Here is a 26911-nt window from a genome sequence, read left to right as displayed (position 1 = left end):
TCCGTCGTTCAGGCATCAGAACCTCAGTAACATGCTAAAACCTGGATGTGTCTGTAATCCCTGTGCTGGGGAAGTGGAGATAGGAGATCCCCAGGGCTTGCTGGCTAGTTAGACTAGTTGAGTCAGTGAGTTTAAGGTTCTTTAAGAGACTGTGCTTAAAAAAAAAAAAAGAGAGAGAGAAGCCTGGTGTGGTGGCGCACGCCTTTAATCCCAGCACTCAGGAGGCAGAGGTGGGAGGATCGCCATGAGTTCGAGGCCACCCTGAGACTCCATAGTGAATTCCAGGTCAGCCTGGGCTAGAGTGAGACCCTACCTCAAAAAAAAAAAAAAAAAAAAAAGAGGCTGGAGAATGATAGAAGACACCTGACATCTACCTCTGGCTCCACATACACATGCACACAAGTTGCCCCTCCCCCCAGCATATGCCTACTTCCCCAACCCCGAAAAAAAATGGATTAAAGCTGGGCATGGTGGTACACGCCTTTAATCCCAGCACTCGGGAGGAAGAAGTAGGTGTATCACTGTGAGTTTAAGGCAAGCCTGAGACTACACAATGAATTCCAGGTCAGCCTGGGCTAAAATGAAACCCTACCTCGAAAAACCGAAAAATAAAATAAAATCAAGTTTAGTCCCAGCCCTTGGAAGGCTGCTGTAGGAGGGTCACTGTGAGTTTGGGGCCAGCCTGGACTACAGTGAGATCCTGCTTCAAAATTATATATATTGGGGCTGGAGAGATGGCTTAGCAGTTAAGCGCTTGCCTGTGAAGCCTAAGGACCCCAGTTCGAGGCTCGGTTCCCCAGGTCCCACGTTAGCCAGATGCACAAGGGGGCGCATGTGTCTGGAGTTCATTTGCAGTGGCTGGAGGCCCTGGTGTGCCCATTTTCTCTCTCTATGCCCCTTTCTCTCTCTGTCTGTCCCCCTCAAATAAGTAAATAAAAATAAACAAAAAATGTTTAAAAAATTATATAGTTAGTGCTGGAGAGATAGCTCAGTGGTTGAGGCACTTTCCTGCAAAGCCTAAGAACCGATGTTTTTTTAATTTTTTTTTTGTTGTTGTTGTTGTTTTTCGAGGTAGGGTCTCACTCTGGTCCAGGCTGACCTGGAATTAACTATGTAGTCTCAGAGTGGCCTTGAACTCTCAGCGATCCTCCTACCTCTGCCTCCCAAGTGCTGGGATTAAAGGTGTGCGCCACCACACTCGGTTTTTTTTTTTAATTTTTTATTTATTTATTTGAGAGCGACAGACACAGATAGAAAGACAGATAGAGGGAGAGAGAGAGAATGGGCGTGCCAGGACTTCCAGCCTCTGCAAACGAACTCCAGATGCGTGCGCCCCCTTGTGCATCTAGCTAACGTGGGACCTGGGGAACCGAGCCTCGAACCGGGGTCCTTAGGCTTCACAGGCAAGCGCTTAACTGCTAAGCCATCTCTCCAGCCCCACACTCGGTTTTTTAAAATATTTTTATTTATTTATTTATTTACTTGACAGAGAAAAGGGGAGAGAGAGAATGGAAGTGCCAGGGCCTCCAGCCACTGAAAATGAACCTCAGACATGTGTGCCCCTTGTGCATCTGGCTATTGTGGGTACTGCGGAATCAAACCTGGGTCCTTTGGCTTTGCAGGCAAATGCCTTAGCTGCTAAGCTATCCCTCCAGCCCCAAGAACCCATATTTGACTCTCCAGATCCCATGTAAGCCAGATGCACAAGGTCGCATATGGACAGAAGGTGGAACACACATCTGGAGTTCAACAGTGGCTGGAGGCCCTGGCATGCCAATTCTCTTGCATGAGCATGTAAAAATAAATAAATAAATAAATAAGAAGGGCCAGTCTATTGGGCTTACCTCAAAAACCTACACACACACACACACACACACACACACACACACACACACAGTTTTGGTCAGGCGTGGTGGGCGCCTTTAATCCCAGTATTTGGGAGGCCAAGGTAGGAGGATCTCTATGAGTTCGAGGCTACCTGAAGTACAGGTCAGCCTGGGCTATAGTGAGACGCTACCTAAAAAAATAAAGAAAAAGAAAAAGAAAAAGAAATAGAAAGAGAAAGACGGGCTGGAGAGATGGCTTAGCGGTTAAGCGCTTGCCTGTGAAGCCTAAGGACCCCGGTTCGAGGCATGATTTCCCCAGGATCCACGTTAGCCAGATGCACAAGGGGGTGCACGCGTCGGCGTTCGTTTGCAGTGGCTGGAAGCCCTGGCGTGCCCATTCTCTCTCTTGCTCTCTGCCCCCCCCCCCCTGTCGCTCTCAAATAAATAAATAAATAAAAATAAACAAAAAAGAAAAAAATAGGTCCGGAGCTCGCCTCTCGAGGCTGCCTCTGGCGCGAGTGAAGGCCTTGGTGAAGGTGGACCCTGAAGTGACGCTGGCGGGACAGGAAGCCATCTTCGCGGGCTGCGGAACTGTTCGTGGAGACCATTGCAAAAGATGCCTATGGCTGTGCCCAGCAAGGAAAGAGGAAAACCCTACAGAGGAGAGATTTGGATAATGCAATAGAAGCTGTGGATAAATTTGCTTTTCTAGAAGGAACTTTGGATTGACTGCTGAGCTGGGTATTTTTGTGAGTTTGTACTGCATTTTTCAGCTCACCCCTCTGCAGGCTTCAGCTTTGAAGAACAGAGTCTGCACGTATACACTCTGCCTTTTCTACCTTTACCAAAGCTGGGATAAGAAGAGATCACATCCAATAGCTTTCTCTACAAGATCTTCCACTAGTTAAGTCTGTCTTCCATTTCAAGCCTGGATGTAGCTGCTACTGCTTGGGGCAGAAATGAAGAAACTGTTCTATATAAGTGGCTTAATGAATGAGGTAGACCAGAATAAAGGTCTTTGATAACTTCATTCTAGTGTGTTTTATAATCTCACCTTTGCTCTTGCTCTGTAACTAGATGACCGCTGTGGCCAGGTGCACAGATCTTCCTGATCTTTCCTGCCAGCCATTAAACCATCTTTAAGTTAATTTTGTTCTTCATTTCCCCAGCATGTCACTGGCGTGTGGGGCCACAATTTGTCAAGTACTGCTTATTCAAAGAAACATGGTTCTAGATTGAAAACCATTAAAAGTACTTTTTCCTAGAAGTTTAATTGAAGTATATAATTCATGTATCATACACAATTCAATGTTTTTTCTATGTATTCACAGACATATACAATTATCACCATAGTGAATTTTTTAATATTTCCATTTAAATGGAATCACATGAACTCTTTTTGTCTGTAGATAATGTTATTTCTATTTTATCTTTGTGGACTAGTGCTGTTGCAGTCTGGTTCACATTGCTGGTAGAAATCACCCAACCAAGAGTGGCTTCTGGGAAAAAGAGATTTATTTTGGCTTACAGGCTTGAGGGGAAGCTCCATGATGGCAGGGAAAACGATGGCATGAACAGAGGGTGGACATCACCCCCTGGCCAACATAAGGTGGGACACAGCCACAGGAGGGTGTGCCAAACACTGGCAAGGGGAAACTGGCTTTAATACCCATAAGCCCGCCCCCCAACAATACACTCCCTCCAGGAGGCATTAATTCCCAAATATCCATCAGCTGGTAACCTAGCATTCAGAACACCTAAGTTTATGGGGGACACCTGAATCAAACCACCACAAGTGCGTATTGGTAACTCCCTCCCTTTTAAGCTATGGTAAAATATACATGGTATGGAATTTACTATTTTAGCCATTTATAAGTGTACAACTCAGTGACATTAAGATACTCATATTGTTATGTAACCATCACCATCTTTCACCAGAGCTTTGTAATTGTCTCAATCTAAAACTTGATACACATTAAACAGTAGCTCCCTTTTCCTGAAAAAAAAAAAAAGAAATATATATATATATATATATGTGGTATGCACACATTTAATCTCAGCACTTGGGAGGCAGAGGTAGGAGGTTTGCTGAGAGTTAGAGGCCACCCTGAGACTATTCCAGGTCAGTCTGGGCTAGAGCGAGACCCTAATTCAAGAAAACAAACAAAAACGTGTATGTGTGTGTGTGTGTGTAAAATGAACTAAGAGACCATCCCTTGTCATCTATGTAAGTGTAAGTGACTATGGCCGTCATGGCCAAGATTGCCTAGAAGATGCTATAGGCTGAGAAGACAGTGGACAGATATCTCTGGGAAAATAGCTGTATCTAAGTGGAAGGGATGGAGGCATGCGTTCCTTGAAAAATGTCTACTGTGGGGCCGGGGAGATGGCTCGTCAGTCAAAAGCACTTGCTTACAAAGCTCGCCAGCCCGGGGTTCATTCCCCTGGCACTCGTGTCAAACCAAAATGTGGCGCAAGCACTTGGCATTTATCTGCAGCCAGAGACCCTGAAATGCCCGTATACACATATGTGCAACTAAATAAACAAAGAGAAAAGATGAAATGTCAAGAGTCTCAGAGCTCTCTACCCGTCCGTATCCGTCTCTTCCCCTGCCATCTGAGCAGGCCAGCCCTGGGACGCTAGGACTGCCTCCTGTCATGGTAATTGAGGGTTCCTCCAGGCTTAGAGGAGGGATCCGCACATTTCCCCGGCCTCTACCTCACAGGCCAGTTTCCCTCTTCTCCCATAATATCCTCGCCATGATCCTTATCCTCTCTCTCAACTTTTTTTTTTTTCAAGTTAGGGTCTCACTCTGGCCCAGGCTGATCTGGAATTCACTATGAAGTCTCAGGGTGGCCTTGAACTCACAGAGATCCTCCTACCTCTGCCTCCCCAGTGCTGGGATTGAAGGCGTGCGCCACCACGCCCAGCTCTTATACTCTGTCTTGAGGCTCTCCTGCTCTAGGTGTGCGCACACCCTTCCTCCCCTTTCCTCTTCCTCCTCTTCTTCTTCCTCCACTCCTCCCCTCCCCCTTCTCCTTTTTTTTTTCTCTCTCTCTCTCTTTCTGGTGCATGAACCCCTTCCTTTTTCCCTGCCCCCTTTTTCTTTCTCTCCTGCAACAATAAAGTCTTCCAACCTCTGTCTTGGTCCTCCATTGTAAACCTCAAGACCTAACACTAAATATCAAGAAATTATCCTGAGGGCTGGAGAGATGGCGTAGCGGTTAAGCGCTTGCCTGTGAAGCCTAAGGACCCTAGTTCAAGGCTCGGATCCCCAGGTCCCACGTTAGCCAGATGCACAAGGGGGCGCACGCGTCTGGAGTTCGTTTGCAGAGGCTGGAAGCCCTGGCACGCCCATTCTCTCTCTCTGCCTCTATCTGTCTTTCCCTCTGTGTCTGTCGCTCTCAAATAAATAAATAAAAATTAATTAAAAAAAAAAGAAATTATCCTGAAAACCATGAAGGGTGGGGCAATCAATATATTAAACAATAGAGAAAGATAGTAAAGAACTAGAACGTTAGAACGTAACCCCTGAGCCCAACAAGAAGCTCACTCTTGACCATACAAGAGCAGTACCTGAGGGCTGGAGAGATGGCTCAGCTGTTAAGGTGCTTGGCAGCAAAGCCAAAGGACTCAGGTTCGGTTCCCCAGTACCCACTTATAGCCAGATGCACAAGGTGGCACATGTGTCTAGAGTTAGTTTGCAGTGGCAAGAGGCCCTGGCGTGCCCATTCTCTCTCCCTCTCTCTGCTTTTCTCTCTTAAATAAGTAAAATAGTACTTAAACAGAGGTGGTAGAAATCAGTATGTAAAGAATATCTCAAGTGAAATTCAACACTTTTTCCTCCAATCTAATTCTTTCTGCTTCCTATGATCCCAGCATCCTTTCTATGGCCTGCATCCTGAACCAGCAACTTCTTATCTAGTACTAATATTCTTGTTTATTTAGGACTTGTTACTAAGTCCTTCTGATTTTACTTCCTCTAACTTTCCTAAATTCTAGAAGAAGAAATGTCAAATACTATAATTATCTGTGAATGATATCAGTTGGCATTACTGTTCATCTGGCAATTTACTTTTACATTATTATTACTACTATTATTTTGATATTTTGAGGTAGGGTCTTACTCTAGCCCAGGTTGAGCAAAAGCTTATTTCTTTTTCTTTTTTTATGAGAGAGGGTGTGAGAGAGAATTGGCATGCTAGGGCCTCTAGCCACTGCAATCAAACTCCATATTCATGTGCCACCTTGTATGCATCCATCACTTTGTGTGACTTATATGGGTTCTGGGGAATCAAACCTGGGTCCTTACGCTTTGCAGGCAAGTGCCTTAACTGCTAAGCCATTTCTCTAGGCCCCTGTTTTCTTTTCTTTTTCTTTCCTTCTTTTCTTTTCTTTTTTTTTTTTTTTTAGGCAGGGTCTCACTCTTGCTCAGGCTGACCTGGAATTCATTATGTAGTCTCAGGGTGGCCTTGAACTCACAGTGATCCTCTTACCTCTGCCTCCCCTGGGATTAAAGGTGTGCGCCACCACACCCGGCTTTCTTTCTTTCTTTCCCTCCTTCCTCCTTCCTTCCCTTCCCTCCCCTTCTTCTCCCTTCTTTCTTCTTCTTCTTTTCTTTTCTTTCTTTCTTTCTTTTTTTTTTTTTTTGAGATACACAGACTCATGTAGGCTAGGCTAGCTAGCCTCAAATTTGCTATATAGCCAAGGATGATCTTAACCTCTTAACCTTTATTTTCCTTTCAGGCAGGTTTCATTTTAGGCCAGGATGATCTGGAACTCACTCTGGAGCTCCATGCTGGCCTTGAACTTACTGTGATACTTCTACCTCTGGCACAAAAGGAGTGCCCCACCACATCCACCTAACCTTGAATCTTGATCCTGCAGCTTTTACCTCTCAAGTACATGTGAGCCATAATGCCCAGCTCTCATTTTTTTTCCCCCCCGGGGGGTAAGGTCTTGCTCTAGCCCAAGCTGACCTGGAATTCACTATGTAGTTTCAGGATGGTTTTGAACTCTTAGTGATGCTCCTTCCCTCTGCCTCCCCAGTGCTGGAATTAAAGGCATGCACCACCACACATGGCTTTTATTGCTTTTTAAAAAATTATTTTTGGGCTAGAGAGATGGCTTAGCGGTTAAGCGCTTGCCTATGAAGCCTAAGGACCCCGGTTCGAGGCTTGGTTTCCCAGGTCCCACATTAGCCAGATGCACAAGGGGGCACACGCGTCTGGAGTTCGTTTGCAGAGGCTGGAAGCCCTGGCGCACCCATTCTCTCTGTGTCTCTCGCTCTCAAATAAATAAATAAATAAATAATTTAAAAAAAATTATTTTTATTTATTTGACAGAGAAAGAAGGAGAGAGAAAAAGAGAGGGCGAGATAGTGAATGCCTTATGAATTTTTGTTCTTTAACTACAAAAACTTCATAAAGCTGGGCGCGGTGGCACAGGCCTTTAATCTCAGCACTCAGGAGGCAGGAGGATGGCCATGAGTTTGAAGCCATCCTGAGATACCTAGTGAATTCCAGATTAGCCTGGACTAGTGTGAAACCGTACTTCAAAAACCAACCAACCAAACAAACAAAAAAAGCCTTCATGAACTTGTTTCCACATTGCAACATTATTTGGGGCATCCTGAGTTTGTTCCTATTTGCTGGGATAAAGGCAAGGTGCCACCACGGCCGTCTAAATTTCTACCTTTCTGAAATGTGGGTGAGTTTGACACTCCTCACACCAAGCATTTTTTAAAAATATTTTTATTTACTTATTACAGTCAGTGAGAGAGAGATAGAGATAGAGATAGAGATAGAGAGAGAGAGAGAGAGAGAGAGAGAGAGAGAGACACGGAGCGCCAGGGGCTTCTAGTCACTACAAACAAACTCCAGACGCATGCACCTCTATGAGCATGTGGGACCTGGAGAATCGAACCTGGGTCCTTAGGCTTCACAGGCCTGTGCCTTAACTGCTAAACCGCCTCTCCAGCCCACACCAAGCATTCTTGTCCCCTTTCCAGATCTGACTGGACAGAGTTTCCGGACCTAGTTAGAGAGTTAGCAGCTGAGAGCATCGTCACCGGGTCACCAGCCAACCGTCACCTAAAACGCTCCCCCCCAGGCACTTCCGGGCGGCCGGAACAAAGACTCCGCAGTCCTCGGGTTCGCACTTCCGCACGATGAAAGACGAAGCGCACTAGCCCTCAGTGGGCGAGCCGCCGCCGCGTGACTCGGCGCCGCCAACTGCGCACGCGTGGCGCGGGCGGAACCCTTGGACGGGGCGGGCCGGGCCCCTGACGTGTCTCGCGCTTACTGGGCGGGCGCGAGCGCGCGAGGCTCGGGGGCGGGGCGGCGCGCCGCGGGGCGGGGCCTAACCCGAGCGGGCGCCGCGGGGCTCACGGTGCTGAGGGTCGGCCCGCGGAGGTCGCCTCGGGCGGGGCGGTCGCGCCGGAAGTGGCTCTGGCCTTGGTGCTTCGGTGTGGGTGAAAGGAAGCTGCGGCTGGAGTTGGGCTGCTGAGGGGCCGCGCGGCTCGGTCGGGCTCTTCCCCACCTTCCCTTGCTACAGCCATGGCGAAAGGCAGAGGCGCCGAGAGGTCGCCGACGGAGCCACTCCACGCGACCCCAGTGGGCGACCCGACATCGGGGACGCGGGGTTCCGCGGCACCCGGCAGCCGAGACCACCTGAAGGGTGAGTGGATGGACCTTGGGGTCCCGAGTGGGCGCGGAGGCGTGCCCGCCCTAAGCTTCCCCGTGCCGGGAGGGCCGCCGCCGGGTCTCGCGGCGGGGAGGGCCATGGGGTCCTGCCCGCCCCAGGCGACGCGAGGGGGCCGGCCGGGGTCCCCGCACGGCACGCCGCGGGCGCTTTTCCCATTGACTGTAGTTGAGGAAGGACACTGGCTTGTGGACGCGCGGCGAGACGGCGGGGAAGGTCGATAACCAGGCTCGACGGGACCCGAGCATCCGTCGCAATTGTTTATACACCTGAAAACATTGAGGGCCCCTGTGGGGGCCGTGCCAGATTCAGAAGGTAGCAATTAAGCGGAAGGACTTGCTCTTCCAGGTGCCACTTGGCTGGTGGCATCACAACCTGTCCTGTCACTGACCTGGGGACCTTGGACGTGTAACTGACAAGTTCAGCGCCGGGACTGCAAAGTGTGGATAGTGATGTGCCTGTTTAACCGGTTGCTGTACTGATTAAACGAAATAGTCCATGCAAATGACTGGCTTAATTGGAGGCTAAGGAAATGTTAATTTTAGTGATTTAAAAAATATATATATATATATCTATTTATTTGATGAAAGAGTGAGAGCGATGGGGCCCGAGAGGGCCTCCATCTGGGGCAAACGAACTCCAGATGCATGTGCCACCTTGTGCATCTGGCTTATGTGGGTCTTGGGGAATCGAACGCGGGTTCTTTGGCTTTGGAGGCAAACACCTTAACTGCTAAGCCATCTCTCCAGCCTAGTGTTAGTGATTTTTAAGGTCATTCATTTCAAAGCTTTTCTTCTACACCATCCTGGAATTTCTCATGGCTTTTTAATGTTGTTTTAAAGGAAAAAATTGTACCCAGCAATTAAGTTGATTCAGTCGTGGCATGAAATCATTATTATTATTATTATTATTATTATTATTATTATTATTATTATTTTCGAGGTAGGGTCTTGCTGTAGCCCAGGCTGACCTGGAATTCACTATGTAGTCTCAGGGTGGCCTCGATCGAACTCATTGCCATCCTCCTCCCTCTGTTTCCCAAGTGCTGGAACTAAAGGCATGAGCCACCACGCCCGGCTTAATGTTTTTGTTTGTTTTTTCGGGGTAGGGTCTTACTCTGGCTCAGTCTGACCTGGAATTGACTATGTAGTCTCAAACTGGCCTCAAATTCACTGTGATCCTCCTACCTCTTAGAGTGCTGAGATTAAAGGTATGCAACCACCATGCCTGACATCTCTCTCTCTTTTTTTCCTTTATATTTGTTTATTAGAGAGAGAGAATAGCCTCACCAGGGACCTCAACCACTGCAAACATACACCACTTTGTGCATCTGGCTTAGATGCGTCTTGGGGAGTTGAACTGGGGTCCTTTGGCTTTTTGCAGGCAAACACCTTAATCACTGAGTTTGTAGGGTAGGCACGTTCTGGTGACTTTCTCCATCAGACCTTTGGCCTGTGAGGAACATTGGTGAAGCAGATTATGTGATAATCAGGAAGTATGATGAGAGATTTGGAAGTTAATGTATAAAGAACCAGTGCCAAAGGCACATGTGTCTGATGTCACCAAAAGAAGACACATTGCCCATGTGAATGCTGTAAATATAGGTGGAAGCTATTAAACAAGATTTAGCTATGTTCAGAACTGTAAAGGAATTACACACTAGCCTCTAGGTTTGTTAGAGTGACACGAAGCATTGTTGAATCATTGTCAACACTCCCTTTATGAGAAAAAAGAGCCTCAGCAATGAATATCATTCAGTCTTTTGCTTTCTTTTAGCTGTTTTCTTATGTTGCTATTGAACATACTGCCTAGAAGAGGTTGTCTGATTTGAGAGTGAAGAAAATAGGTATCAGGTGAAACCTAGAAGTTAGTTTTGCTCAAGTCTGTATGTTTGTTCATCCAGCTATAAACAAGTAGCAATTAGAAAGATTTGTACTAAGGGCTGGAGAGATGGCTCAGTGGTTAAGGCACCTGCTTGCAAAGCTTAAGGACCCATGTTCAACTTTCCAGATCCCAGGTAAGCCAGAGCACAAAGGTGAGGCAAGTGCAAGGTCGCATATGCCCACTAAGTGGCACAAGTGTCTGAAGTTTGACTGCAGTGGCTGAAGCACTGGTGTGCCAGTTCTCTCTCTTGCTCTCTCTAAAAGTAAAAAAAAAAAAAGAAGAAAAAATAGAAAGATACATACTCAGAGAAAACTCAAGTTAGGGCTAGAGAGATAGCTTAGCAGTTAAGGTGTTTGCCTGCGAAGCCAAAGGACCTTGGTTCGATTCCCTGGGACCCATGTAAGCCAGATGCACAAGGGGGTGCATGTATCTGGAGTTTGTTTGCAGTGGTTGGAGGCCCTGGCACGCCCATTCTCTCTCCCTCAATCTCTCTTCCTCTGCCTCTTTCCCTTTCTCTCTCAAATAAATAAATAATTTAAAAAGAAAACTCAAGTTAATATTCTGCAGTCTAGTTAAGCAGTATCTGGCTGTTTCTCCCATTTTGAAATGTAACTTGAGGACAGGAAAATTCATAATGTTGAGAAAAGTAGTTTAATTTGAGGGACAGCATACCTAATGCCTTCTTTGATTTTTTTTTTGTTTATTTTTATTAATTTATTTGAGAACCACAGAGAGAAAGAGGCAGATAGAGAGAGAGAGAATGGGCGCGACAGGGCCTGCGGCCACTGCAAATGAACTCCAGATGCGGGTGCCCCCTTGTGCATCTGGCTAACATGGGTCCTAGGGTGTCGAGCCTTGAACTGGGGTCCTTAGGCTTCACTGGCAAGCGTTGAACCACTAAGCCATCTCTCCAGCCTCTTATTTGATTTTTAAATTAAAAATTAAATGTATAAACTGTTTATAGACTGTTTAAATTCTTAAAAAAATATATATTTAGGACTGGAGAGATGGCTTAGCAGTTAAGGCGTTTGCCAGTGAAGCCAAAGGACCCAATGTTTGCAGTGGCTAGAGGTTCTTGAATGCCCATCTTTATCTGCCTCTATCTGTCTCTCTCTCTAATAAATAAATAAAATATTTAAAAAACAGCTGGGTGTGGTGGCACACGCCTTTGATCCCAGCACTTGGGAGGCAGAGGTAGGAGGATTGCCTTGAGTTCGAGGCCAGCTTGAGACTATATAGTGAATTCCAGGTCAGCCTGGGCTAGAACAGACCCTACCTCGAAAAACAAAACAAAATAAAATTTAAAAAACAAATCCCAATTTATAGTTACTGTATTTTTACATTGCCTGCTATCAGTACATACTTAGGACAGTGGTAAATGCAGGCTTTCACAGTGGAATCCCTCCCTGCTGCTGCTTTCCTAGTGAGCTGTGTTGGGTTGGGCTTCTGGCCTCTTTCAGCTGCTGACTCCTTCCTGGAAAGACAGCTCTTACTCTGTATTCTCATTTTGTACCTTTGTGTACATACAAGGTTTTATTTATTTATTTTTTTTGAGGCAAACCTAACAGACTGGCCTTTTTTTTTTTTTTGTCATGAGAGTGAGCAAGGGTGGTGGAAATTGGCACACTAGGGCTTCCATCCACTGCAATTGAACTCCCTTGTGTACACGTGTGACCTTGTGTGTTTGCATCACTTTGTGTGTCTGGCTTACATGGGAGCTGGAGAATCGAACATGAGTCCTTAGGCTTTTCAGGCAAGCGTCTTAACCACTAAGCAATGTCTTCAGCCCTACATACAAAGTATTATGGTACACTGAGATTACCTTTTAAGGTGATGCAAATATTTGCAAGACCAGTGAAAACATTTGAGGTTAAGCTTATTTTTTTCTTTTTTCCCAGACTGTTATTACACTATAGCCCATGTTCCTGGCAGTCCTGCCTCAGCCTCCCAAGTGCTAGGATTATAGACATGAGTCACTTCAACCACCCAGCATCTCCTTTAGTTTAATGTCACTATAATTAGGCAAAGTATGAACCATTTTCTTTTCTTTTCTTTTTAAGGTAGGGTCTCACTCTAGCCCAGGCTGACCTGGCATTCACTGTGTAGTCTCAGGGTGGCCTCAGACTCATGGCGGTCCTCCTACCTCTGCTTCCCAGGTGCTGGGATTAAAGGTGTGCACCATTTTCTGAGAGGAAAGCATTGCGGAAATTAATTGTTGGCTTGAAATTCTATCTTCAAGTGTATTTGTCTAATTCTGCTTTTGTTTTTCTTTCAGAAAAAGCCTCTGTAGAAGCTGGATCTGCAAGAATGTCACTTCTTATATTGGTCTCCATCTTCTTATGTGCAGCTTTTGTTATGTTTTTGGTATATAAGAACTTTCCTCAGCTTAGTGAGTAAGTATACCAAGAAAGAAATGGAAAATGTCTAGATATTTCAGAGATGAAAGTAAATTAAAAGGTAAATTTGCCGGGCGTGGTGGCACACACCTTTAATCCCAGCACCTGGGAGGCGGAGGTAGGAGGATTACTGTGAGTTCAAGGCTACTCTGAGACTACATAGTGACTTTCATGAGACCCTACCTCAAAAAAAAAAGGTAAACTTAATAAATTATTATTAAATTAAGTCATTAATAAAAGATTAGAGGGCTAGAATGATGGCTTAGTTGTTAAGGTGCTTGCCTGTGAAGCCTAGGGATCCAGGTTTGATTCGCTAGTACTCACATAAGCCAGATACACAAGATGGCACATATGTCTGGATTTTGTTTGCAGTGACTGGATGCCCTGGTGCAAACATTCTCTCTATCAGCCTCTTCCTCTGTCTGTTTCTCAAAAAAAAAAAAAAAAAAATCTATATGTAGATATATAATATATTTTTTTAAAGATCAGCCGGGCATGGTGGCACACGTCTTTAAATCCCAGTACTCAGGAGACAGAGGTAGTATTGCTGTGAGTTTGAGGCCACCCTGAGACTACATAGTGAATTCCAGGTCAGCCTGGGCCAGAGTGAGACCCTACCTCAAAAAAACAAAACAAAACAAAAAACTTGCTGGGCATAGTGGTGCATGCCTTTACTCATAGCACTTGGGAGGCAGAGGGAGGAGGATTGCCGTGAGTTCGAGGCCACTCTGAGTTTACACAGTGAATTCCAAGTTAGCCTGGACTAGAGTGAGACCCTATCTTGAAACACCCCCCCTCCAAAAAAAAAAAAAAAAAAGTAGTATGTGGCTTAATCCCAGCACTAGGGAGGCTGAGATAGGATTGCCATGAGTTTGAGGCCAGCCTGTGCTAGAGTGAGACTTTGCCTTGAAAAAACAAACAAACAGAAACGTACCTTCTTTGGGCTGCCAAAATGTCTAAGTGGTTAAAGAGACTTGCAGATTAATTACAGGATTGTGCATCTGAAGCATAATTTAGGGCAAAATACCTCAGGGTGTTTTACTAAAATAATGCAACCCTTGTAGATTACATAAACAACTGTAAAATGTAATTAAAGATAGTAGATAATAAAATAGGATTTCAGGGTGTCAAAAGCTTTGTGTTTTCTCTAAATTATGCTTGGAATTATTTAAAAAGAAATTGCTGGGCCTGGTGGCTCACGCTTTTAATCTCAGCACTCTGGGAGGCAGGAGAATCTTAAAGAGTTCAAGGTTACCCAAAGACTACATAGTGAATTCCAGGTCAGCCTGGGCTAATGTGACATTCTACCTTGAAAAATAGAAAATAAATAAGATTTAAACCATTATTGGAACAGATGTTTTTAACCTTTAATTTGGGTAGTTCTGAGCTGAAACACATACACACAGATATTATATATCTCAGGAATCTATATTAAAGAATTGAAGAACAGTTACAGCAGCTGGAGAGGTGGCTCAGAGTTTAAGTGTATTTCCTGCACAAGTATGAGAGTTCCTGAGACCAAGTTCAGGTCTCCAGAACCCACATAAGCAGCTGGGCATGGCCACACATGTCTGTATCCCCAGTTGGGAGGGGAGCAGAGACTGAAGAATCAGTGGGACTCACAAACAGCAAGGTCCACCGTGAGGAAGGAGAGTGAAGAGGGGACACCAGATGTTTTCTAGTCACCACAAGCCAGCTCAGGAGGCACTGCAGGTGAACTTGCAGGATGCCACATAAGCACATATTTATCATTTTGGACAAAACTCTTTATGTCTTGAACTTGCTTTGATTCCATCATGGTGAAATTGTGTTTTAAGTATTTTCACTTTCTCTCATTTCCTTAGTGAAGAAAGAGTGAACATGAAGGTTCCCCGAGATATGGATGACGCCAAGGCTCTGGGAAAAGTGCTGTCCAAATACAAGGACACCTTCTACGTACAAGTGCTTGTAGCTTATTTTACTACATATATTTTGTATCCTTTTAACTGCAAAATGTTTCAAGTGTGTTTAAGAAATGACATAGAAGCTCTGCTATTCAGTTATACATGACTTCTTTTCCCTGTAAAAATTGTTAACACATGCTGGGCATGGTGGCACATGCCTTTAATCCCAGCCCTCGGGAGACAGAGATAGGATAACTAAGAGTTCAAGGCCACCCTGAGAGTACACAGTGAATTCCAGGTCAGCCTGGGATAGAGCTAGACCCTACCTCTAAAAACAAAAACCAAATCAAAACAGCAATGACAAGAAATTATTAATACAGGGTTACAGCATTAATCTGCTGATAAAGTAGAAAGTGTTCTCCATTTTAGTAATATCTCCTCAACTCTTTTTTTTTTTAAGATAAGCCCAATCAACTGGCCTTTTGTTTTGTTTTGTTTTTAACACAGAAAGAAATTGGCACCCTGGGGCCTCTAGCCACTGTAATAGAACTCCAGACATTTGTGCCACCTTGTGCATCTGGCTAATGTGGGACCTGGAGAGTCAAACATGGGTCCTTAGGCCTTGCAGGCAAGCACCTTAACTGCTAAGCCATCTCTCTAGCCCAGGGTTTTTTTTGTCTTTTTTTTTGTTTTCTGAGGTACGGTCTTGCTGTAGCCCAGGCTGACCTGAATTTCACTATGTAGTCTCATGGTGGCTTTGAACTCATGGCGATCCTCTGAGTGCTGGGATTAAAGGCGTGCACCACCATGCCTGGTGAGATCTCATATTTGAGGGGAAGACATGATCTATAGTATAGAAGAAAATAGTTTGCTGCAGATTAAGTATCATGAGAGGAGATTTCATCTAGTGCAGGAATGCTTTGTCATGTTAGAAAAAAAGGTCCAATCAAAACTGGTAATTTGGGGCTGGAGAGATGGCTTAGCTGTTAAGGCACTTGCCTGCAAAAGCTAAAGGACACAGGTACAATTCCTCAGGACCCATGTAAGCCAGATGTACAAGATGACACCTGTGTTTGGAGTTCGTTTGCAGTGGCTGGAAGCCCTGGTATGCCCATTCTCTCTCTATGTCTCTGTCTGCCTCTCTTTCTCAAATAAATAATAATAATAAATCTTTTTTGATAAAAAACAAAAACTGGGAACTTGTCATCAGGTATGGTAGTGCCTGCCCTTATTCCTAGCACTTGGGAGCCAAAGTCAGGAGGATAGCTATGACTTTGAAGCCAGCCTGAGATGACACTACATAGTGAATTCTAGGTCAGCCTTGGCTTGAGTGAGATCCTACCTTGAAAAACAAAAGGAACCAGAAGAAAGTATATTTTTAAATTAAAAAAAATTTATTTTTAGAGAGAGAATTGGCGTGCCAGGGCCTCAGCCACTGAAGTAGAACTCCAGACACTTGTGTGCATTTGCGACCTCGCTGTTGCCTCACTTTCATGCGTCTAGCTTTACGTGGGATCTGGAGAGTCAAACCTGGGTCCTTAGGCTTCACAGGCAAGCGCTTTAACCCTAAAGTCATCTCTCCAGCCAGAAGAAAGTTCAAAAAATTGTATGAGTACTTTGTTGAGGTAAATTTCAGTTAAATTAGAAGTCTGGCCTCATGTGGTAGTGCAGGCCTTTAAACTTAGTATTCGGGAACCTGAGGTAGGAAGATCACCATGAGTTCAAGGCCATCCTGGAACTACACAGTGAGTTCCAGGTCAGCCTGAGCTAGTAATACCCTGCCTCAAAAAGGAAAAAAGAAAGAATTTGCCTAATACAAACCTATATTTCCATAGAAATAATGTTTTCTGAAAACACTTGGGAATAAATTGAGCATATTAGAGTAATACGTTATTTAAAACATTACTGAAGAAAATTTTTTTCACACTGCTGTATTCTCTATTTGGTGTGTGTTTGTCTCATAACTTTGAATAGCATAATCTTTTTGTTTCCTTTTCAGAAAGGGTTTCACTCTAGTCTAGGCTGACCTGGAATTCACTATGTTGTCTCAGGGTGGCCTCAAACTTAGGGTGGTCCTCCTACCTCTGTTTCCCTGGTGCTGTGATTAAAGTCACGTGCCACCATGCCCGGCCGAATAGCATAATCTTATTAGTATTAGTGTGTTTTGTTTTTTTAACCAATGGTCAGCCAAGAATTGGAGGCATTTTAGCTATCAAATTATAGTTATAATTTCATACTACCTTTCTTCCCCCCCACCCCCAACATAGGGTTTCGCTGCAGCTCAGGATGACCTGGAATTCACTATGTAGTCTCAGGGTGGTCTCGAACTCAGTGATCCTCCTACCTCTGCCTCCCGAGTGCTGGGATTAAAGGCGTGCGCCACCATGCTCGGCCTCATACTACCTTTTAATACAAGTTGAGTATCCCTAAGCAAATAAAAACAACAACAAAACCCAGAAATCTATAGCCTCCAGAATCTGTAACTTTTGTAGTATAGAAGTGACACCTCTTAACCTCTTGTGACAGCTTTTTGTCAACTGCAAGGTATGCTAAAATACTACATAAGATTGCCTCTAGCTTAAATGTATAAGTTATATGTGAAACAGATGAGTTTATCTTTAGATTTAGTTTTTGTTCTTAAGATGTCTCATTATGTGACTCCTGAAATTTTATTCTTTTGTTTTGAGGCAGTGTCTTACTCTTGCCCAGGCTGACCTAGAACTCACTCAGAAGTTCAGGCTGGCCTTGAACTAATACAGATCCTCTGACTTCAGTCTCCTGAGTAGTAGGATTAAAGAGTAAAGGCTAACATTAATATTTGGAAATAACCACTAAATTTAGTCACAAATACAGATATTCCAAAATCTAGCTGGGCGTAGTGGTGCACGCCTTTAATCCCAGCACTCAGGAGGCCAGGCCAAGGTAGGAGGATTGCCATGAGCTGAAGACCACCCTGAGACTACATAGTGAATTTCAGGTCAGTCTGAGCTACATACAGCAAGACCCTACCTTGAAGAACAAACAAACAAACAAATATTCCAAAATCTGAAAATATCCAAAACACTTCTGGCCCCAAACATTTTGGGTGAGTGATAACTCAGTCTTTCCATTGCCTCATTATCATGATGATTGCTATATTTTGCAAGTTTTCTGAAATGTTAGGTTTATCTGTTTAAAATTTCATTTAATTATGTTTTAATCCTTAACTTAGAAGTTAACAGTTTGCAAACATTTGCTATTCCAGGCTCTATATTTCTCAGTATACTCTCGGGGTTTCTTTATCCCTTTCCACTAGCCTTATTCCTTGTTTGTTTGGTAAGTATATAAAATGAATTGGGAGACTAGAAAAAATATGATGAAGTGATGATAATGGCATCCTGTGGCTAGATGCATTAGTCCCTGAGTGTACACTCAGTAGTTGTGGAGGCATTAATCCTTAAAATGTTGTCTGTTAACCCCTGTTAGGAAGTGACATAGATATTCTTTTTTCTAAAATGGGTATTGTAGACTTACTACTTACATTATAAGACCTGTTTTTATCCTTTTCTTTCTTTCACTTTATTTATTTATGTATGAGAGAGAGAGACAGAAAGAGGCAGATAGCAAGCCACTGTAGACAAACTCCAGGTGCATGTGCCACCTTATGCATCTGGCTTATGTGGGGTCTGGAGAATCAAACCTGTGTCCTTTGGCTTTGCAGGCAAGCACCTTAACCACTAAGCTGTCTCTCCACCACCCCCCCCCTTTATATTTATTTTGTTTGAGGGGGAAGAGCAGAGAAAGTGTGTATGGGTACACCAGGGCCTCGTGCCACTGCAGACAGACATATGTACCACTTTGCGCGTCTAGCTTTATGTGGGTATTGGGGAATTGAACCCTGCTGGCAGGCTTTGCAAGAAAGCACCTTGAACTGTTGAACCATCTCCCCATTCCCTCGCCTTTCTTTAGTTCATATAGTCTTAAGAGTGTGGGTGGGCACAGTGAATATTATGGCTGTAGCAAGTGTTTGCATGTGTAGCAATTCTTAGGTTATCAGTTTATTTTAGCTGCCCTCATTTGAGTTTTAGTTTTGTTTGAGAAAGGACTAGATCAAATGAGTTCTCATTCTTCTGAGCATGAGATGTAATATCTCTAAAAGAAGTAAACTGGTTGAGCTTTTCCTGAAGTAAATATATTCCACATGAATGAGATGGGGAAAGATAAAATTCATGTGGCTTCTGTTTTCCTAGTGTTCCGGACTTGGTGCCTCATTCTGCTATATGCTCTCCTACTTAGTTGGAAGACCAGTTGTATATAAATACCTGACAGAAAAAGCAATAAAATGGTCACAGCAGGTAAACAAGAATTTTTGTTTATTTTTCTTTTTTGCATGGTCTCAGAATGTAATCCTGGCTGGCCTGGAACTTACTTGTTGACCAGACTGGCCTCAGATTTACAGTGATCCTCCTGAGTGCTAGGACCACTGGTGTGCGCCACAGTGTCTGGTTCTTTTCCTTCCAAGGTAGGGTCTCACTCTAGCCCAGGCTGGCCCAGAATTCACTCTGTAGTCTCAAGGTGGTCTTGAACTCATGACGATCCTCCTACTTCTGCCACCCAAATACTGGGATTAAAAACAGTATACCACCACACCTGGCTTAATTTTTTGGTTTCTTGAGGCAGGCTTTCACTGTAGCCCAGGCTGACTTGGAAGTCACTCTGTAGCCCAGGCTGGCCTCAAACTCATGTCCTTCTGCCTTAATCTCCAGAGTTATAGGATTACAGACATGACACCACATCTGGATTGGATTATTTATTTTATTTATGTGAGAAAGAAAAGACGTAGACATAATGAACACCAGGTACATGTTCCACTTTGTGCATCTGGCTTTACATGAGTACCGGGGAATTGAATCAGGGCTGTCAGCCTTTAACAAGCAAGCACCTTTAACTGCTGAGACATCTTACCAGCCCCTCAATTTTCTTTCTTTCTTTGGCTTTTGTGAGGTAGGGTCTCGCTCTATAGTCTAGGCTGACCTGGAATTCACTATGTAGTCTCAGGGTGGCTTTGAACTCATGGTGATCCTCTTGCCTCTGCCTCCCAAGTGCTGGGATTAAAGGTGTGCTAAATATAATTTGATTGCAAGCCCAGTGCTTCTATAACCTCTGATGTCCATAGTACTGGGGTTGTAGATGTGCATGTCTATTCCCAGGTGTGTATGTGTGTGGGTTCTGGGGAATCGAACTCAGGGCTTGTTCTCAGGGCTTCATTCTTGTTTTGGAAGTGCTTACTCACTGAGCCATCTCTTTAGCCCGGGCATGTATATTTTTCTTTTCTCTTTTCCTGTCCCCTTCTTTTTTATTTGAGTTCCTTTTTTAATCGTTTCCCCTCCTCTTTATTCTTTTCTATTTTAGAGAAAGAGACAGTTAGAGAATGGATGTGCCAGGGCCCCTAGCCATGGCAAACAACTCCAGATGCATGCACATCTGGCTTATGTGGGTTCTGGGGAATCGTACCTGGGTCCTTTGGCTTTTCAGGCAAGCACCTTAACCACTAAGCAATCTCTCCAATCCCCATGTAAATTTTTTTTTTTTTTTGAGGTAGGGTCTTGCTCTAGCTCAGGCCCGACCTGGAATTCACTATGTAGTCTCAGGCTGGCCTCAAACTCATGGTGATCCTTTTACCTCTGCCTCCCACATGCTGGGATTAAAGGTGTGTGCCACCACACACTGCTCATCTTTGCCTTTTTTGAGAAAGGGTCTCTTGCAGCTGCAAATGAACTGCCTTTTTTGAGAAAGGGTCTCTTGCAGCTGCAAATGAACTATCAGACTGCAGACCACTAGCTGGCCAGCTAGATTGGAATTCTCCTGGCTTTACTTCCCGTTATTGAAGATGCCTTGGGATCACAGATGCCTGTGCTACTTTGCACCTGGCTTTATGTGGGTGCTGAGAAATTGAATCTGGGCTGGCATACTTTGCAAGCAAGTGCCTTTAACTAGTGAACCATCTCCCCAGCCCATATATAAATTTTAAGATGAAGTCTCACTAAGTTTTGCAAGTTGACCATGAGCTTGCTCTGTAGTACAGGCAGATCTTTAACTTGATCCTCCTGCCTGCAGAATGCTGGGATTAAAGACGTGCATCATGCCCAGCTTTTAAAAATTTGTTTATTTAGTTTTGGTTCTACAAGGTTGGGTCTCAGTCTAGCCCATGCTCACCTGGAATTCATTATGTAGTCTCAGGATGGCTTTGAACTCTGGGCAGTCTTCTTACTTCTGTCTCCTGAGTGCTGGGATTAAAGGCATGTACCACCATGCCCGGCTTTAAAAATATGCCTTTAATCCCAGCACTCGGGAGGCAGAGGTAGAATTGCTATGGATTTGAAGCCACCTTGATCCTACCTTGAAAAAGTATAGGTTGGGCATGGTGTTCCAGGATAGTTTGTGCTAGAGTGAGACCCTACCTCAAAAAACCAAAATAACAATAGTAATAATGGATGATAATAATTTACCAACTTAAATTCAAGATTGGCCTAATCTGATACTAATTGTTTTCTTTCTTATGACAGGTTGAACGTCATAGAGAACATCTCATTAACTACATTATATTTTTGAGAATAACACCATTTCTGCCTAATTGGTTTATTAATATTACATCTCCTGTGATAAATGTGCCACTGAAAGTATTTTTCATTGGTACTTTTCTAGGTAAGGTCTCTGGTTCATGTGTGAGAGCTCATTGTGTACATGTCTAACTGTCCACTTGGTGCATTTTGCATGCTCTGTACACAGTCACCAGTACCAAGCACAAAGCCTAGCCTGTGGAAGTGGGAGTGCTGATCCATTCATTGTGTTAAGTATTTTTTTTTTCAAGGTAGCATCTCACTCTAGCCCAGGCTGACCTGGAATTCACTATGTAGTCTCAGGGTGGCCTCGAACTCTTGGTGATCCTCCTACCACACCTGGCTTGCCAGACAGAACTTTATACAAGAAAGTGTCTTTAATCCCTAGTCACCTTCCCAGGCCCTAAGCATAACTTAAATTTTTTTTTTTTTTTAGAGACAGGCGGGGGGGGGGGAGGGAGGGAGAGGGAGAATGGGTGCACCAGAGCCTCCAGCCATTGTAAATGAAGTACATCAGGCTTTATGTGGGTACTGGGGAATCAAACCCAGAAGTCAAACTTTGTAAACAAGTACCTTTTACCACCAAGCCATCTCTCCAGAGATAAAAGAAAAGACAAAAAATTCATTATTCTTAAAAGGTGATTAAGATTGAATTTCTGTTTTTTGCTTTTTGACTTTTTTCAAGGTGGGGTCTCACTCTAGCCCAGGCTGACCTGGAACTTGGGTGACCTCAAACTCATAGTGATCCTCCTACCTCTGCCTCCTCCTGAGTGCTGGGATTTAAGGCATGCACCTGCCACATGTCCGACTGGATTAATTTTTTTTTTTTTTTTAATTTTGAGGTAGGGTCTCACTCTAGCCCAGGCTGACCTGGAATTCACTATGGAGTCTCAGGGTGGCCTCAGACTTATGGCGATCCTCCTACCTCTGGCTCCTGAGTATGGGATTTAAAGGCGTGCGCCACCACGCCTGGCCTTGGATTATTTTTTAAATATTCATTTATTTGAGAAAGAGGCTGATAGAGAGATAGACACACCAGGGCTTCTAGCCACCGCACACAAACTCCAGACGCATGTAAACACTACCTTGTACATCTGGCTTATGTGGGTCCTAGGGAATTGAACCTGGGTCCTTTGGCTTCACAGGCAAGCACCTTAACTGCTAAGCCATCTTTCCAGCCCTGGATTGAATTTTATTTTTTATAATATTATTTGAGAGAGAAGGAGGCAGTGAGAGAGAGAATGGGCATGTCAGGGCCTCCAGCCACTGCAAACAAACTCCAGATGTATGCACCCCTTGTGCATCTGGCTTATGTGGGTCCTGGAGAGTTGAACCGGAATCCTTTGGCTTTGCAGGCAAATGTCTTAACCGCTAAGCCATCTCTTCAACCCCCTGGATTGAATTTTTTGTATGGGACTAAACTTGAAATTTAAGAGTTTTTGTTTGTTTTTGGTTTTGCAGTACTCAGGGCTTTTGTGCATGTTAAGCAAGCAGTACTAATGAGGCAGAGCCTCAGTAAGCTTTAGGTTCTTTATGATCTTTCACATGGAAATAGCTGTGTGTTCTTATAAGAAATTTTATGTACACAGTGATTTTTAAAAGCACTTGGTGGCTTTTAATTGTATGTTTTTACTTTCTTTTAGGTGTTGCACCTCCCTCTTTTGTAGCAATTAAAGCAGGAACAACGCTGTACCAGCTTACAACAGCAGGGGAAGCTGTTTCCTGGAACTCAGTGTTTATTCTGATGATTTTGGCTGTTCTTTCTATTCTGCCAGCCATCTTCCAGAAAAAACTAAAACAGAAATTTGAGTGAAAAAATCCCCGGGAATTTAGTTCTCATGTTACCACCGCCATCCTCGTCATCTCAGGATTCTCAGGCGCATCCGTGTTACGTTTGTAAATCGCCTCTTCAGTAACTGAAAGAAGCACTTTAAAGTAACACATTAGAGTGGCAAGGGCGAACAGAAAGTCCAAGTGGAAATTGGCATACTCTTGACAAGTGCTGTCCTTGCTACTTAACGATAAATACTTTGCACATGCCTATACCAAGAGCAGCTACAGGTAGATCATTCATAGTGGCTTGGTATGAAATTCTTGATCTAAGAGATTTATTAAATTTGTTGTTTTGCTCTTTCATGTCTAATTGCTAACTAAAATGTGAACCTGGGTGCAGTAGTACATGCCTGTAATGCCAGCTACTCGGGATACTGAGGCCAGACGCTTGTGTAACTAGCTTGGGTAACACAGCAAGAAAGTAAAATAATGTAAAATGAAATAATAAAAATACAGAGCACAAACTGGACAAGTGATGCATAAAAGAGATTTGTATTTTCTTCCTCTGGTTACTTTTGGGGTAATGAATTTGGTGAGAAGTTATATCTTCTTAGACCAATGAATATAGAAAGGATATTAAGTTAACTATTTTGTGAATTTTTAATTATATTTTTTCATTGTAGACTTTTATCATGAATTAGCCTGGTAATTTAAATTCTAGCCAATTTGTTTTCATCCTTTCTCTAGGTTTTACAATATTTCCACAGTGTATATATAATATGCAATGAGAATTATATAACTGTATCATATTGGTGTTGATAATGTATATTCAGATAATATTTTGTTACAGTGTCTCTTTAATATCTCAAAATAGGTTCTAAAAGGTAAATACTCAAAGCAGGTAGTTTTTAGACATCAGAATAATTATCTTGTAAACAAACTGACAAGAGGACACTAGTGTTTAAATATAGTTTATTCCAATGACTGTACATTTTAAATCCTCATTTGTCTGGTCATTGAAGAATGTATTATGTAATTATCCTTTTTTTTTTTTTTTTTTTTTTTTTTGCAGGGTGAGGAGTTGAGGTAGGGTTTCACTGTAGTTCAAGCCGACCTGGAATTCACTATGTAGTCTCAGGCTGGTCTTGAACTCAAGGCGATCCTCTTACCTCTGCCTCCAGAATGCTGGGATTAAAGGTGTGCATCACCACGCCCAGCTGTAATTATTCTTTTTTATGCATGGTACATCTAGAAGAATGCATTGTTTCATTTCTATCAGTGGCTTTTTTAGGGATGGCTTTGATTAAAGCATTTTTCCAGTTCAGAGCTTTCATTACCCTAATTTACAAAGTGAAATTCATTTCTCACATGGTAACTATTTAAATAGTTTTGGGGAAGCTAAACTCCTTTTTGCTGCTTGCTTATGCCCTTGATTCCATGCAGGGACAGAGCCTATCTAAAGTACTCACTGTTAGACTTTTGCCCCAAGACTGTTGTCATGATGCTGAAAAGTGCTTAAAGTATAAAGTCTTAAAAGTGAGAAGTCTTGTTTCATCCTGTGTGACTATCTCAACTCAATGCCTGTTTCTACCACACATTGTGGGCTGTTATTTTTCTTGTTCAGTGTTAACAAGTGGATGTATGATAAATACAAAAAAAAAATGATATTAATACAGTAGTCTGTGTGTCCTGGTGTTCTATGTGAAATTGTTTATTATTTCTAGCAAGGTTTTATTTTTTATTGACCAGAGACTGAGCGGTAAAACTTTTTATTTTTGGAAGGTTTGTTTGTTTGTGTTAGATAGTCTCCCTATGGAGCGAGCCCTTGCTGACCCTGAACTTGCAGCAGTCCTCCTGCCTTTGCCTCTACCTCCACCTCCCAAATGTTGGGATTACAGGAATGAGCCACCATGCCCTGGTTAGTTTTTGTTATTGTATTGAAATGGCATAGGCCATATGCCTATAATCCCCACACTTAGGAAAGTGGAGGCAAGAGGATCAGGAGTTCAAGACTAGCCTTGACTACATAATGAGTTTGAGGACAACCTGAGCTATATGAGACTTTCCCAAAATTAAATACACACATAATTGAGCAAATTTTGTTTGTTTTTCAAGGTAGGATCTCACTCTAGCCCAGGCTGACCTGGAATTTGGTTTGTAGTCCTAGGCTGGACCTTGAAGTCACTGTGATCTTCCAATCTCTGTCTCCCAAGGGCTGGGATGAAAAGCGTGCACCATTATGCCCAACTTGTGTTAATTTTTATTGACTGTTTAAAAGAAAAATGTAAGTGGTTGGATTGAGGAGAAACCCTATATTTTACTCCCATTTGTTTATATGGTACTTACTCTATTTTCAGAGTATTTTCTTTATCCTTACTCTGAATTCTTTGCCTTTGCTAATTTATTTTTCCTGTAGACAACCCTAGCTGCCACTGTGGTGGAATATGTTTTCTTCCCCAGAAGAATAGACAGTCTTTCCAGAGTTGGTTGTCAGGAAGAGCTTGCTCTGAGTACAGTGGCTACCATTTGTAATCCCAGCACTTGAATGGCTGAGGCAGGAGGATCAGGTGCTCAAGAACAGCCTGAGATACCCGAGACCCTGTCTTAACAGGAAGAAGAAGAAAAGAAAAGGAAAAAAAAAACTTGATAGTAGATTGACCATAACTACAGTTTGGTGGCCTATGTTCATGGCGTCAGACTTGACCTAATGGCCAAATGTAAATCCCAAGTTCCAAGCACTCCCTCCTCTTTATTTTTGGTGCTAGGGATGGAACCAGCTTTGTCCCTGCTAAGGATGCACCGCACAAGCGAGCTCCGCCCCGGCCACATTTCGTAGACAGGTTGAAAAGTGCAGGAGAGCAGGTTATGGTGGAGGAGCAAGTGGGCGAGCTGGGCAGTTGACGCATGAGACTTTAATTCTCAGCTAATGGTCCTTCTACTCTAGTGCTCTAGTACTTTGAATGTGATGAAGAAATGTGAGCGCAAATGGGATAATACTAAATTGTACTGTAGAAACATATTTAGGATTTATTTCATTGAAGTACTTATGTTTAAAAAACTTCCTTGAATAAAAATACATTGTCTTGAAATTCTGTTTTTTTTTTCCCCTCCCCCCCTTTTGGTATTTAGAGTCTAAACTTGGTTCATGCATGCTTGGTAAGTGTTCCCCTGTATACCCAGCTGTCTTAAACTTCTGATGTAAAGTTTTACCATTAACTTTTATTTGGGGCTGGGGAGATGGCTTGGTAGTTAAGATGCTTGCCTGCAAAATCAAAGGACCCAGGTTCAGTTCCCCAGGACCCACTTAAGCCAGATGCACAAAGTGGTGCATGCATCGAGAGTATATTTAGAGAAAAAAAAAACTTTATGAGACTGCAAACAGATTCCAAAGCCTGACAGCCCAAGGCCCAGATTTGATTCACCAGTATCCACATAAGGTCAGATGCATGCAGTGGCAAGAGGCCGTGGTACTCCTTTCTCTCATGAAACAAAAATACTAAAGGGCTATGGAGGTGGCTTAGTGGTTAAAGGCACTTTCTTGAAAAGCCTGACAACCTGAGTTCAGTTTCACAGTGCCCACTTAAAGCCAGATAAAGTGGCATATGCATCTGGAGTCCACTTGCAGTAGGAGGTGGCCCAGACATACCCAGTCATTCTCTAATAAATGGAATTTTTTTTTGTAACTACTAAAAAAATAAAAATATGTAGCCGGGTATGGTGGCACATGCCTGTAATTCCAGCAGAGGTAGGAGGATCACTATGAGTTCAAGGCCATCCTGAGACTACATAGTGAATTCCAGGTCAGCCTAGGCTACAGCAAGAACCTACTTCAAAAAGTGTGGGAGGA

General features: G+C 43.5%; 1 protein-coding gene across 2 annotated transcripts; it reads left to right on the top strand.

Annotated features, from left to right (window-relative positions):
- Window positions 1–8237: 8237 nt before the first annotated feature.
- On the top strand, window positions 8238–24126 carry Tmem41b (transmembrane protein 41B). 2 transcript variants are annotated; one of them, XM_004650877.2, is made up of 7 exons: window positions 8238–8505; window positions 12689–12806; window positions 14654–14782; window positions 17914–18007; window positions 18922–19026; window positions 21238–21376; window positions 22935–24126. In XM_004650877.2, the coding sequence occupies exons 1-7, from the start codon at window positions 8385–8387 to the stop codon at window positions 23102–23104; spliced, it is 876 nt and encodes a 291-aa protein (XP_004650934.1). In that variant the 5' UTR covers window positions 8238–8384; the 3' UTR covers window positions 23105–24126. The 2 variants fall into 2 exon arrangements, 1 of the variants encoding a protein (XP_004650934.1); XR_006636240.1 differs by lacking the exons at window positions 21238–21376; window positions 22935–24126 and having other exon boundaries at window positions 17907–18007; window positions 18922–18940.
- Window positions 24127–26911: the final 2785 nt, after the last annotated feature.

The sequence above is a fragment of the Jaculus jaculus genome, chromosome 3 (assembly GCF_020740685.1).
Source record: "Jaculus jaculus isolate mJacJac1 chromosome 3, mJacJac1.mat.Y.cur, whole genome shotgun sequence".
Lineage (NCBI taxonomy): Eukaryota > Metazoa > Chordata > Mammalia > Rodentia > Dipodidae > Jaculus > Jaculus jaculus.
Note: the sequence above shows the minus strand (reverse complement) of the source record. Positions and strands in the feature narration are given on the sequence as shown.